This window comes from Petaurus breviceps, unplaced genomic scaffold (assembly GCF_028583685.1).
Source record: "Petaurus breviceps papuanus isolate PSGF00001 unplaced genomic scaffold, PetGlider_PUasm1.0 38, whole genome shotgun sequence".
In the NCBI taxonomy this organism is placed as follows: Eukaryota; Metazoa; Chordata; class Mammalia; order Diprotodontia; family Petauridae; genus Petaurus; species Petaurus breviceps.
The window spans coordinates 31,100,312-31,114,509 of NW_027186304.1; the positions used below are offsets into that span (position 1 = coordinate 31,100,312).

The following is a 14,198-nucleotide window of genomic DNA, read 5'->3' on the forward strand; positions in this document are numbered from 1 at the left end:
TGGGGGGAGGGAGAGGAATGGACTGGATCCCAAGTAGTAGTTGAGGCTGCATTTGAACACGGGTCCTCTGATTCTGTCTGAACTTTAAACATAGAAAATTGTGGTTTGTCCTTTGTTCTTGAAGAGGACCATGACGTCAGAGAGATGATGACGATGAAGGAGTAGATGATTAACATTATAACAAATCGGTGTCTGTTAGTGGTCCCCAGACTCCCCAAGACATGAACTAATGGTCTTATTCTTCAAGGAAACTCAAGTCCCTGAAGTGTCCTGTGACTAAATACTATACTAATGATTGTTACAGACCCTGAAGTCCCTATCTCAGGAGGGCTTTTAAGATTTGGGGGATGAGTTTGGACTGATTCAAGCTTGAAGGAATTTTTTTCTACCTTTAGTAGAATCAGAATCACCTTCTGGTGATTACTATTATTAGAATTTTTTAAATGAAAACTTAATTTTGCATTTTAAAACTTTTCCCCATTATTGCTAATTACTAATTTAATCATTAATGCTAATAAATTATGGTACTAATATTTGCTCTAGTTCTTCCCCTTTTCCCTCAATTGTTAGTTTAGTGAACATTTCCAGGGGTTAATGTGGAAGAAGGGCAGCTAGATGGCATGGTGCATAGAGTGCCCTGAATCAAGTCAGGAGAACCCGAGTTCAAATCCAGCCTCAGATACTTACTGGCAGTGTGACCCTGGTCAAGTCACATAACCCTGTTTGTCTCAGTTTCCTCCTCTGTAAAATGAACTGAAGAATGAAATGGCAAACCACTCCAGTATCTTTGTCAAGAAAAGCCCAAATAGGGCCATAAAGAGTTGCACACAACTGAACAACAACAAACATGGAAGAAAGCAAGATTCCAGCACAGAATTCTGTGTTTCTTTCCTTTGTTCTGACTTTTTCTCTCAGGCTACATTTTTAGAAGTTATTTCAGGTTAAAATGGATAAAATTAGGTCACTAAGTTTCTAGAAAGTTTATCTGTGACATCTAGTACATTCCAGTGAATGAGCTGAAAGGAAGCAGTGAGGAGCAAAGATATATCAAATGGATAAACTATGAAACCTACAGCTTTACGTTTTCTCTACAATAATTGCCTGCTGAACAAGAAAGCTGGAGCATGTGAATGTTATTTGACAAAGGAGGTGAATCACAAAGTCTCCAAATTACACAGAAGAGGCCATCTCGTTCAACACATATCTAAACAACATAAGCAGTCAGTGGCCATCCAGCCTTTGCTGTTGTTTGAAGACATTCCCTGAGAGGGAATCCACCGAGTACCAAGGCAACTCAGTGCAATAGAGGGCAGTTCTAATCGTTAAGAAGTATTTCTTTGCATTAAACCTAAATTTCTTCTTTGTAATGTCCATATATTCTTCCTAGTTCTGTTCTGTGGAGCCAAGCAGAACAAATTTAGTCCATGTGAGAGAACTTCTTTGCTTCTTTTTCAGGCTAAGTATGCCCAGTTCTTTCACTTGATGCTCAAGGCACTATATTACTTTTGCTGCCTTCTGCTGGATATTCTCCATTTTAATGAATGTCCTTCCTAAAATGTGCCACCCAAAAATGAATGGGCACCATAATATTATAGATATGGTTTATATATTTTTATATAATTTATATATATTTATTATATAGATTATATATAATATTTTATATATAAATAATATTATATATATTTATTATATAGATATAGATATCAACTCCTACTGGACACCATGCTTGTCTTAATACAGTCTAAGATTATATTAGCTCTCTTGGCTGCCATGTCACACTACAGAATCATTAACATTTTAATTCACTAAAAACCTCTTTTTTTTCAGATACACTGCTGCCTATCACACCTCCCCCATCTTGTTCTTATGAAATGATTTTTTTTAACTTAAGTATTAAACTTTACATTTATCTCTATTAAATTTTACCTTATTAGATTTGGCTCAATGTTCTAGCCTATCAAGACACTTTTGAACATCTCTCTGTCAGGATATTAGCTTCTCTTTTAGCCTTGTGTACTCTGAAAATTTGGTAAGCATGCCATCTATTTATCTATACCTTTCTACAAGTCATTAATCATTGATAAATATGTTAAACAGCACAGGCTAAGCACAGATCTCTGAGGTACTCTACTGGAGACCTCCTTCCAAGTTGTTATGGAACAATTAATTATTATTTGATCTGGAAGGAAAGAAAGAAAAAAGGAAGGAAGGAAGGAAAGAAAGAAGGAAGGAGGGAAGGAAGGAAGGAAAGAAGGAAGGAAGGAAGGAAGGAAGGAAGGAAGGAAGATAGGAAGGGGAGGAAGAGAAAGAGAGAGAAGGAAAGAAAAAAGAAAGGAATTATTTAAGTAGTATGTGTCCACACTGCACTCAGTGCTTGAATTCCATATTCACTTAACATTGTTAGAAACACAAACACAATGTAGTTCTGTGGAAACTTAACCCTTTGCTATCTCTTACAATACCTAGTCCACATCTCTATCTTTTCCACCAAAGAAATACTAGAAGTCCTGTCAAATACTGAACTTTTTTTTGTTATGGCTATTATGCTAGTAAATATCAAGCACTTAAATGATTATATCTGGTTGTTCAAATAAAAGTTTTCCCATTTATTTCTGAATCCTGTTGGGAATTCAGAAGTCAAAGGGCTGACTTCAGTGCCTTCATAAGCCATGACATTTTAAATCCATCAGGGAAGTTAAAGTGATTATGATAGGAATTCAAGGGAGATTTATTCTCCTGACTAATGTTCCAACCTGAGTATATGGTTAGGTCAGCCAATGAACAAGTATTTATTAAGTGCTTACTGTGTAGCTGGCACTTCGTTAAGTGCTTGGGATTCTTAAAAGAGGCAAAAATTGTCCTTGCCCTCAAGGTGCTCACATTCTAAGAGAGGAGACATGCAAGCAATTACGTATAAACAAGATTTATACTCATAAATTGAAGGTGATCTTACACCTCCTCCCTGATTATATGAGATATAAAGATCCCTTTTATTTCTCCTCTTTTCTTCACTAGTGTACCTTCCCCTCTGCCTTCATTCCTTTCTTCTTGTAAGATCATCAAAATATAACAAAAATCACCCCTAGCTCCTCCATTTTTTTCTGTACTCCCTCTGGGATCGCCTCCATCCCACCCCTTAGAATGCAAACATGTTGGAAGTCTTTTCTGAAAACTTGCTTGCATTTACCTTTTTGTTTCTCTTCACTCCAATATTTGCATTTCCAAGTTTCTATGTAGCTTTGTACTGCTTCAGGCCACTCCTCCATTTTGGTAGGTCTCTCCCTGTTTTACTTTTCAAAAGGTTTGCACAAACACATTTTTATCAAAGAAACAATATTTCTATACTTGCATATCCCAGATGAAGGATCGTGATTCTTGTTACATTCTCATTGCAGATAGATAAATACCAGTAGTTGTTCATGGCCTTGCCTTGGGATTAATTACTCTATTGGGCACATTGTGTCTCAGTACAGAAGAATCTTCCCTTTTCATTCCTGAGACATCTCTGACTCTTGTCTTTGCTCCCACATACCCTGCTGCCTTGCTCTCCTGTAGGCCTTGATTATTTGGCAACACCATTTACAAATGGATTTCACACAGAGATGAACCTATGCCCTTTGCTAGCTTACAAAATGTAATCTGTACCCACAATGCGTTCATTTTGTCCTTAGAATGAAATATAAACTAACCTAGAGTTTGGTCTTTTAGCCTTAGTGATTCCTTCTAACTCTGCAACTAAAAATTATGTTTGATGGGCAGCTAGGTGGTGTAATGGATAGAGTTCCAGGTCTGGAGTCAGAAAGACTCATCTTCCTGAATTCAAATCCAGCCTCAGACATTTATTAGCTGTGTGACCTTGGAAGTCACTTAACCCTTTTTGCTTCAGTTTCCTCATCTGTAAAATGAGCTGAGGAGGAAATGGCAAATCATTCCACTATCTTTGTCAAGAAAAACCCCAAATGGGGTCACACAGAGTTGGACAGGAGTGAAAATGACTGGACAACAAAAATAATGCTAATAAACATCACAACACATATTGGGGACTGGGGAGAGACAGTATAGAGTAGGTGTAATTCAAATAATCACTTTTCTTTCTGACCTCTAGAATATTATTTGGGGTGATATGTTCAGACAAACAGAGATTTGCAGTCCCATATCTTCTTATCAAGTTCTTTCCCTGACTCATGGACACTGGTTATTCTAAACAGCCAACAATATTCACTGAAACACAGGAGAACTTGTCACAAGGCCGACAGCCCTTTGAAAGTCTTTATTATGTTGGCCTCTTCTTAGGGAGAAGAATCCGAGGGAACAAGAACTCCTAACAGGAAGAAAGCACTAATGCTGTTTCCTTTGTTTCCCAAAGCGGAGCAGCTATTAAGTATACGGACAGAGTTAAGACCGGGGTCACTGGGGAGCAGATCTGGTTGCAAATCAATGAGCCTACTCCAAATGACAAGGGGAAATATGTAATGGAGCTCTTTGATGGCAAAACTAAACATGAGCGGAAAGTGGATCTTTCTGGACAAGGTAAGGAACGTGTATTGGGGGAGGTGGGGAAGCTTTAGACTTGAAACCCAAAGATGTGGGTTCAAGACTCATCCCTGATGCTGATCAATTGTGTGATCCAAGGCAACAAAGCTCAATTTCCTCATTTGCAAAATGGAGGTAATAATTCTTCCTTTACCTACCTCACAGAGTTAGTTGTGAGAAAAAGTACTTTGTAAACCTTAAAGCAAGTGTAAAATACTTGTAGTGACCTTACTGGGTGGTTGTAATAAGCATCAGTCATAAGTCATTCCCATCTACCTCCCTCTATGCTTCAGGGTCAGCAATTTAAAACACTAAATTCTTCTCCACTTTATAGAATCATAGATTTAGGCCTGGAAAGGCTCTCAAAGGTCATTAAGCCCAACCTCGTCATTTTGCAGGTGAGGAAACTGAGGCAGAGATTGAATTACTTGCCTAGGGTCACTCAGCTAGTATGTATTTCAGATAGGACCTAATATCTAAGTGAAGGGGTTTTGCCTAATACTAATAACATTATTAGCCAATAATAACCAACATTTATATAGCACTTGCTGTGTGCCAGACCCTGTACTAAGTACATCACAATTATTATCTCATTTGGTCCTTATGATAGTCTTGGCAGGTAGGTGCTATTATTACCCCCACCCCATTTTATAGATGGAGAAACAGAGACAGACAGAGGTTAAATGACTTGCCCTAGGTTACACAGCTAAGTAGGTTTCTGAGGGTAGATTTAAACTCAGATCTTCCCGACTCTGACCTGGGTACAGGGAATAGAGTACCCAGGTCTTCAAAACTGTCTTGTTTGTATCCATATTATTCCAGTAATTATTATTTGTATCTCTATTATTCCAAGATCTATATTATTCCAGACTAAATTGTTAAAAATTATTGACACTGGGGGCGGCCAGGTAGCACAGCGAGTATGAGCGCCGGCTCCAGTGTCCGGATGACCTGGGGATCAAATCCGGGCTCAGACACGTAGCATCCTCCCAGAAACACCTGACCATGTAATCTTGAGCAAGTTACTTAACCCCAATTGCTAAAAAAAAAAAAATTATTGACACTGGATTAACAAAAATTTTTTGAATATATAATCCCACGTTCATAATGATTGCTAATTACTTCCATGTCGTCCCTGCATCTGTAATACTTGTTATCTGTATGAACTTAGGCAAGACACAACTTCCCTGGGCCTCAGTTTCTTTATCTGTAAAATGAAGGAGTTAGACTAGAAAGTCTCTGAGGTACCTTTCAGCTCTAGAGCCTATAAATTTATATTGTGACCCTGGGCAGGTTCATTCAGCTCCAAGGACTCAGCTTTCCTTACAAGCACTGTATACCCTAAAATGCAATGTTTCTAATATCTCGGAAGATCTTAAAGAATGAAAGGGAGGAAGTCAAGAGAAGAGACCCAGAAGGTAGAGTTAATAATACTTGACCTAGTGAGAGAATACACATCAGCATCAGAAGACTTTTTCAATGCCAGTCATACTACTAGGCTGGTGATCCTGGGCAAATTAGGTCTCCTTCCTTTTGAAATTCAGTTCCTTCATCTGTAAAATGAAGAGGAATAAGGAAGGTTGGTAAATTAGATTCTCTCTAAGCAAACTTCCAAGTTCATGTTTCTGTGAGTAACTAATACCTGGCAATTGCCATTGCTTGGTGCTTTTATTTAAAAGTGTTGGTATTGCTAGCTCCAAAAAAAAAAAAAAATGAGGCAACTTTAGTGCCTGCAACTGCCAGGCTCTGGGTGTAACATTGAAAGAGTGACCGAAAAGGACACGGCAGAAAGCATTTGGAGGGAAGAGATCAGTTCAATCTCACCAGTTTTAAAGATACAAGTAGCCAATCAAAGAAGGCTACCCCAACCCACATGGTAGCAGATGAAGGCCTCAGTGCTAGTTGATTTGGGCCACCTCCATCTTAGGCAAACTGGGCCTGCCCAGAGAAGCCTGGGTTACACTCAGAACTTCTTCTGCTCTAGCTGCCCTCCCTCCAGTCCTCCTCATGGTCCCAGCCCCTGTTTGGGAAACATTGGTTCAAGCTGAGCATACATGGAAGCTAATCAGGTCTGCTTCTTTGTCACAGGCCAGCAAAACGTCACATGGAAACTATACCTTTAGAGGACTAGAGGAATGTGGGCTCTAGAATAGTGCATTATGGGGATTGAAACCTTTGTCTGTTTTTAAGAAACTCTTATCCGTTGGGATACCAGTTTTTTGTGGTGGTTGTTTTCAGAGACTGGTTCTCCCTGTCTCTCTCAAGCTAGAAGTACAAGGGCTTCTCACAGACCAGTCACGTTCTGACTACTCAGGCATTTTGACCTGGTGGACCCCTCCCCAGGGTCAGATTTATTGTGAACATCCAACAAGCATAGCCCTCTGAAGCTCAGAACTCTTGAGCTCAATTCTCCAGCCTCAGCTCCCCTGGGCAACAGGCAAGCACCGCCATCCAACCTCACATCCAACTTTTACACGGGCGGTCTTTAATCCTCCCTAGCCGCTGCTTTTCTGTTCACTTGGCACATGTCTGTCTCCCTACACAAAAGACCTTAAAATTTAACATTTTATATTTGCCACCCGGGGAGCAGAAAACCATTTTTTTCCATTTTAAAGTAAATTCAAGTTTTAGAGCAAAGAGACACAGTCTCAGTCAAAGCATGTGTAAAGGTAACTACTATAATTTAACTCTGTGGGTCGTATATTTTCCATAAGAAAACACTCTCATTTGTTTTTCTTCTGTTGGCAGCCTACGATGAAGCTTTTGCTGAATTCCAGAGGTTGAAGTAAGTCCTTTTCCTTGCAAGCATGGTTTCAAGTGCCCTAATTGAAATGGGAACACTGTGTACTGTTTCTGCTGATCTTCACTTTTTTTAAAAGGGTCTTTTTACACGTACAAAGCTGGACTCCCAGCTGCTCCATTGTGCAGCAAGGGTTTTCTGAAGCAATTAGAGGCAGGCCAGGCTAGCTACCTTGAATCAATACTAACATGCATTCTTTTTTTTTTCTTTTTGTTCCTCCAAATCCAGACAAGCTGCCATTGCAGAGAAAAGTAAGTGAACAACTTTCACATTTGACTACAGAAAAAGGTTTAGAGTTGGAATAACCTTTTTACTTCACCATTGTGATTGTGAAGAGCGAATGCATAGTTTGCATGGACATTTTGCCCAGATGTATTTGTCTTAAGTACTTGTGACCACACTTCCATTGTGATCTGAGTGTCAAAGACGTTCATGACAGGAGAAAAGGACCCGGGTTACTTTAGGGAACTATTGTACTCTTCTTGCCTTGAGATCCTACCCAGAAAGCTAAGATTATCTCTATTGAAAACCTAGGAACTTGACAGCAACTTATAGGCATTTATTGGAAAGGAATTTTTATTTTTTACCAAAGTGGGGTGAAATCTGGTAAATTCTTCTTCATTCGGCAAATCATAGTAACTCGAATCCCCGCAATCCCACAAAATGGACCACAAAAGTATTGCCTGATATCACCTGCATTTCTTGGTTGGCTTATCTTCTTATACTGGCATATATCATGTTCTGCTGATGTAGTCTTCTCTTGACTGACCACTGCATAGATGCCATCCACTCACTCTCCTTTGGAGTGACCACTGGGGCACCTCTGCTGTCTTCTAGCTAGAATTTAGGCACTGTGGTATTGGTGTTGCTAACTTCTGGTCTCTCTGCCAATACGGTTACCTGCCTCCCATTCAAGGATCTTCTCCTCGTCTCTGAAGCCCTCCAGCTCTTCATGGGCACTCTAGATATTTGTAAGGCAGATAGATATAAGACCTCCTTTCCTGATCTAGCTGGTAATTCTAACTTTCAACAGAGCATACAGCTCTGGTAATAAGGTGGCAGGTAGGCCAAGGACTCCCTCCTTTTGAGTACTTGTCTGTAAATGCCAGAAGGTTGCCCAGAAGTCAGGTCATTCTTTCTCTTCCCAAGGGTACATGGTCTCTCTTCCTTCTTTTGTTGTGCCCCTTCTGCTCTGTGCTTCCTAAGACAGCACTGGCTCCTTTCTTAGGTAGGGGAACTAAAACCACTTACCTGAGGGTTAGCAGGGCACCTTAATCGTCTCCCAATTTTTAGTCACTGGGCAGAAATAATCAAATCGTCCATGCTTCCCGGGAGATTGACCACCATCCCCAAACATTCCATGTGGTGTCTCAAGGCACGTAGACTCTAGAGACCTACCTTTAGTTCTCCTACCACCAAGAGGTGAGAACTTAGAATCTTTCCTCTATCTAAGTAAGTGTATGCTTTTCTAGGGCCCTCACCAAAGAGAGGGAACGGAGAGTGTTATGGAGGCAGGAGGTGCATTGGAGCATTCATGTAAACCTTAAGAGCAAGGATGAATAAACTATATTCCCCAGCCCATCTCCCAGGACAAATCTAGCCTCACTTGGCCAGTTGTATTTGGTCCCAGTAGTAGTGTGCCCCGGTTTTAGGGATGTTCAGGCCCATCTATAAAGCTATCGACTGTATACATACATATGGACTCTTTAGGAGTAGAAAAGTATTATCCATTCCAGAAATACTGTACTAGTTTAACAACCAAGTGAGACTTGGGCTGGGACCTCTTGTTGGCCAATCAATGAGAGTCAGAGTGATTTGGGTTTAAGGCATGATCCTTAAAAAAGAAATCTAGCCCCTAAACCCCAAGATATTTTGCAAGTTTATCAAAATTTATATTCCTTTGGTCAGAGCACCCAAGCACCCTTTGGGCAGAGCAGGTAAGGGTATGATTCCCTACGTTGAGAGAGGGATCTGGAACTAGGTCACAGGACAAAAATGAAGGTAGAGTTTGAAAAGAAACAAATCATAATATCTGCAGGTGCCTGTTTATATTTATAGCCTCACTCAGGGAAAATGAGGTGGAATGTGTAGAAAATTCAAAAAGCAGTCTATAGAAAATGGGAGATGCATCTAAAGATAGCAGAGTTGGGGGCTGGGGGTGAGGCTTGAGTTGGAATCATCTACCAGGGCATTGTTAGCCAGCTACTGGGGGACTATGGACAAGATCTTTAAAGAAGTTTATAAATAAGTTCAATATGTGCAAGCCTGACTGGTATACATTCCCCTGTACGACTTAACTATTTCTAATTCTAGGGAAGCCCAGAAATTAGTCTCAGATGGCCCTGGAAGGCATTCTCTTCCATACAAAACTCCAGATGCAGTTTCATTCAGCTCCAGAGTTGTCTGAGCAAGAAAACAGACAAAAGTTATGAAGTAGGCCTCCTCTCTGATACAACAGAATGGTCTCAAGTCAAGAATGGGTTTCATTTGGGGCAAAGTTATCAAAGATGTTTGTGAGAGGTGGAAAATATATATGCATGTGTCTGTTTGTATTAGCAAGTAAAAATCCCAAAGCACCATCTACATCATTTTTTTTACTTAAATTGGAAGCAAGTAGATTTTTAAGTTATTTTTAAAAATAGAGGGAAGGAAATGAAAACAGAAAATTACTTAATAGACATGATTTTATCTATAGTGTAAGCATTTGAAACTTTGCAGATACTCAGTAGAAATATGTATGTTTTCAGATCGTGCCCGGGTATTGGGAGGTTTGCCAGATGTGGTCACCATACAGGAAGGCAAGGTATGTCATAGAACACCAGGCACTGTGCTAACTAAGCACTGGGAATTCAAATACAAGCAAAAAGAAAGACAGTCTCTGTCCTCAAAAACCTTACTGTCTAATAGGGGAAGACAACACATAAAAGGTCATTGAAAACAGATTGGGGAGTGGGGAAAGGTATGCACAAGGACACAGTATTTACATTGAACAATGAGTCAGGAGAAAAATCAATCAGACAATAATCAATAAACATTTATGAAGCATCTGCTATGTGCCAGGCTCTGTGTTAAGCCCTGAGGATAAAAAAAAAGAAGCAAAAGACAGTACCTGTCTTCTGGGACGTTACAATCTAGTGCCCCACTTGGGCCCTTCCCCAAACCCTGGGATGAATTTACCGATAGGAGAAGGGGATCAACATGGAAAAGAAGTGCTCCAAGGTGAGAAGGCCCCAGGAGCTGAGGGAAGTTCCAGAGAAAGACAGCAGCTATAAGACAGTTTCAAGGCCTACCGATTTCTACCTCCTAACTATTTTTCAGATCCAATGCCTATTATACATCTCCACTGTTACCATTCTACTATATGTGCACTTTAGTACCCACTTGTACTAGGGCAATAACATTATAAAGGGTCCCCTCCCCTCTACAATCTCCCCCTCCAGTCCATCCATCACACTACCACAAGATAAATCTTTATGAACAAATGTGTGCACGTCATGCCTCTGTTCAAAAACATTCAGTGTTTCCTCTCTCTCTCTCCTCTTAGTCCAGACTTGGGATTTCATCAGTTTAGGGAACTCCCTCTATCAAGGCAAAGCTACAACTCTTCATAACTTGCAATCTTAGATTGTAGCCTGGAGCATTGAAAAATGAAAAATAACATATCACATAGTATGTATCAAGGGTAGGTCTTGAACCTGAGTTTCTCTGACTCCAAGGCCAGATCTCTATCTACTATTCTGCCTCTTTCAATGATACTGAAGTTGCATTTGAAATTGAGGTATTTCTATAGTTTCATTTTAGATGAAGAACTGATTTCTACCCATTTGGTTTTAATCTATCAGTCAGTCAATAAATATGTATTAAGTGCCTACTATGTGGCAGACATTGTGCTAAGCTCTAGGGATACAATAAAAGGCCAAAAAAAACCCCCCAAAACCCAAACCCACAAACCAATAAACAAACCGAAAACAGTCCCTGGTCCCAAGGAATTCACAGTCTAAGATGTGGAAACTACGATGCACGAACATGCTATATATAGGCTGGATTGGAGATAATAAAAATAGAGAAGGCCTTAGGATTAAGAGGGAATAGGAAAGCCTTCCTACAGAAGGGAGAATTTTAGTTGGGACTAGAAGGAAGCCAGGAAAGCCAGCACATGGAGATGTTTAGGCTTTTTCCGAGTCCATCATCAAATCAGAGAATAGGCATCTTTGACCACATACACATCTCCTTGGTGTGTGTCATTAAAGTCAAAATTAACAAGACCATCTGGAAACTCTTTCCCATATCAATAGAAACACCCGAGGACAATCAATACAGCACTATGACACATAATTTATAGTAATATAATAATCATTATAATATAAATTATATATAATAGACATTTGTAATATGACATATAACAATTTATAAGGCAAATTAAACATTCTAGTGTGAGGGAGGTTTGATATAGTAGCCAGTGTCTCCATAGGTGGAAAAAGATCAAAGGTCTTTTCATCCCAATCTAATTCAATACAAACCAACAAGCATTTTTTAAGTGCCAATTGTGTCTCATGCACAGTGCTGGGTACTAGGGATATGAAAAGAAAGTGGGAAATAGCCTTTACCCTCAAAGAAGCTACTTTGTTTTTGATTTAGGACATCAGTAAGAAAAGTGGTGGAATAAAATTTGAAATGTTAGACATAATGACGTTTTCATCTAAGATGTTGGTCTTTTTGATCTGGTCTAAATTTTCTGAACCCAATTAGGAGATCTGGGCTCTAATCCTTGCTCTGGCACTTAGTACAAATTACTCAACCTCTTTGGTCCTCAGTTTCCTCATCTGTAAAATGGGGACACATGAACTAAGTGACCTTTAAGGCTCCTATCCACTCAAAATCCTAGGATACAATGTAGCAACAGACCTATTTTGATACAGGTGGCTAGAAATAAATGGAAATGTTCTCTTTAGAAAAGAATCTTGGCAGGACAGCCACAGATTGAATGTGTTTTTTGTGAAAAGTAGAAAACAAAGGCAAATAAATCTCAAAATAAGTTAGATTGTTCAAAACAGCTGACTGCCATTCAAGGAATATGATGAAAAAATACACAAGTGGTGATGGTGGCAATGAGATTTGACTGCTGTGGCAGAATTAGAATTTTACATTACAGCAAAAGTGATCAGTTAGTATTTATGAAAGAGTGATGAGTAAGATTGGAAGGAGCCATCCTTCCTTATGACATTTGAAGCTAATGATAACCATTAGTCTCCAAGTCTTCCAAAATCAGATTTCAGTCCTAAAGAATTTATTTGTTGGGGCAGCCAGGTGGTGGCGCAGTGAGTAAGAACACCGGCCCCAGTGTCGGGATGACCTGGGGCTCAAATCCAGGCTCAGATACTTAGTACCACACCAAGAAATAACCGGTCATATAACCTTGAGCAAGTTACTTAACCCCAATTGCTGCTAAAAAAAAAAAAAAAAAAGAAGAAAAGAATTTATTTGTTTAGTGGATTCTTAGGGTGAAAAGTTTAACTTAAAAACAAATCTAGCACTGAGACAAATACATAGCAGCCAATGGCCACTGGTCCATGATGCCTATGCCTATCCTTCCCATCTGATCATAACAGAGAACTCAATGGATTACTCTGGAAATTATTATTTAATTTAGATAATCATCTCTTTCACTGCCTTCTCTCCTCTATCAATTGTCCTTTTCAGGCACTGAATCTCACTTGCAACCTGTGGGGTGATCCCAGTCCTGAGATCTCCTGGTTGAAGAATGAAAAGCCACTGGCTGCAGATGAGCATTGTATACTGAAGCTAGAGGCTGGAAAGACAGCCTACTTCACCATTACTGCCGTCCAAACGAATGACTCTGGGAAGTACAGCTTGGTGGTGAAAAACAATTATGGCACGGAGACAAGTGACTTTACTGTCAGTGTGTTCATCCCAGAGGAGGAGACGGCAGCAAAAGCTGCCTCTGAGACCTCAAAACAAGCTAAGAAGACAAAGTAAACTTTAGGCTAAGGAAGAAAGGTATGTGAGCGGAGATGAGAAGGCCTGAGATAGGGGAAAGCAAGTAGTTTGAGCAGAAGATAAGAAGCAGTCTTTGTACCGTCTGCTGAATTCTTATGTTAGTGCTGCCCCACAGGCATAACTGTGAAATCTCCCCTGCGCCCACAAAATCCACTGACGAGGGCCACCTTCACAGTTTTCCTTCACAATTATATAATTTTCTAAGAAAATGACATGGGAAATAAATAGCAAGGTATAGTTTTAAGAAAAAAAGCAAGATGAGGTTGTTGGGGAGAAAAGTCACGGGCAAAGAGAAGCTTTCTAGAGCATTAGAGTAGCTGGAGAGAGTCTTTAGCATAGAAGGTCTTAGAGAATATCATTAGAATATAAAGTAGCATAGCCTGGCTAAGACAACGTGTTAAACCAACCTGTGTTTTCCATGTATGGCCCTAATAGAAATTTGTAAGTTGTGTCAATCCTGTTTTGATGCTGAAACCTCCTCCTTATTGGCAAATAAAGGCTCAAATACCTTTCTTTTTAACCATCAATGTGTTTCCCTGATTCTTAAAATACTACTTCTTAGTTTTGTTGGCCATGACAGAACTTATCCAACATAATGTCTTTTTAAAAAATTCATTCTCCAAGACTTTTAATGAAATGTTAACCCTCTTTATAACTGCTCTCATGAGGTTTATACAAGTAAAGGCAGTGCCTTTGAGAAATAACTAATTCGATCATTTGCAAGCAAATGAATGGAGCAGAAGGGGCCAGTTGCCACACAATCGATCCACTTACCACATTGTCAAACTCATTCATCGTTAAGCCATCTATAATAATTGAACCACGATGTAGACAATTAGGTCATTTT

General features: G+C 39.7%; 1 protein-coding gene across 2 annotated transcripts in view; it reads left to right on the forward strand.

The window, feature by feature from the left end:
• The window catches only part of MYOM1 (myomesin 1), a 171,172-nt gene extending 157,294 nt beyond the window's left edge, over positions 1-13,878 (forward strand). For both annotated transcript variants that reach the window (XM_069099711.1, XM_069099712.1), the window contains 5 exons: positions 4,367-4,530; positions 7,282-7,318; positions 7,562-7,584; positions 10,081-10,136; positions 13,034-13,878. In XM_069099711.1, the coding sequence (XP_068955812.1) occupies positions 4,367-4,530; positions 7,282-7,318; positions 7,562-7,584; positions 10,081-10,136; positions 13,034-13,330 (577 nt within the window). In that variant the 3' untranslated portion in view covers positions 13,331-13,878. The remainder of the gene's footprint in view (positions 1-4,366; positions 4,531-7,281; positions 7,319-7,561; positions 7,585-10,080; positions 10,137-13,033) is intronic.
• The last annotated feature ends 320 nt before the right edge of the window (positions 13,879-14,198 follow it).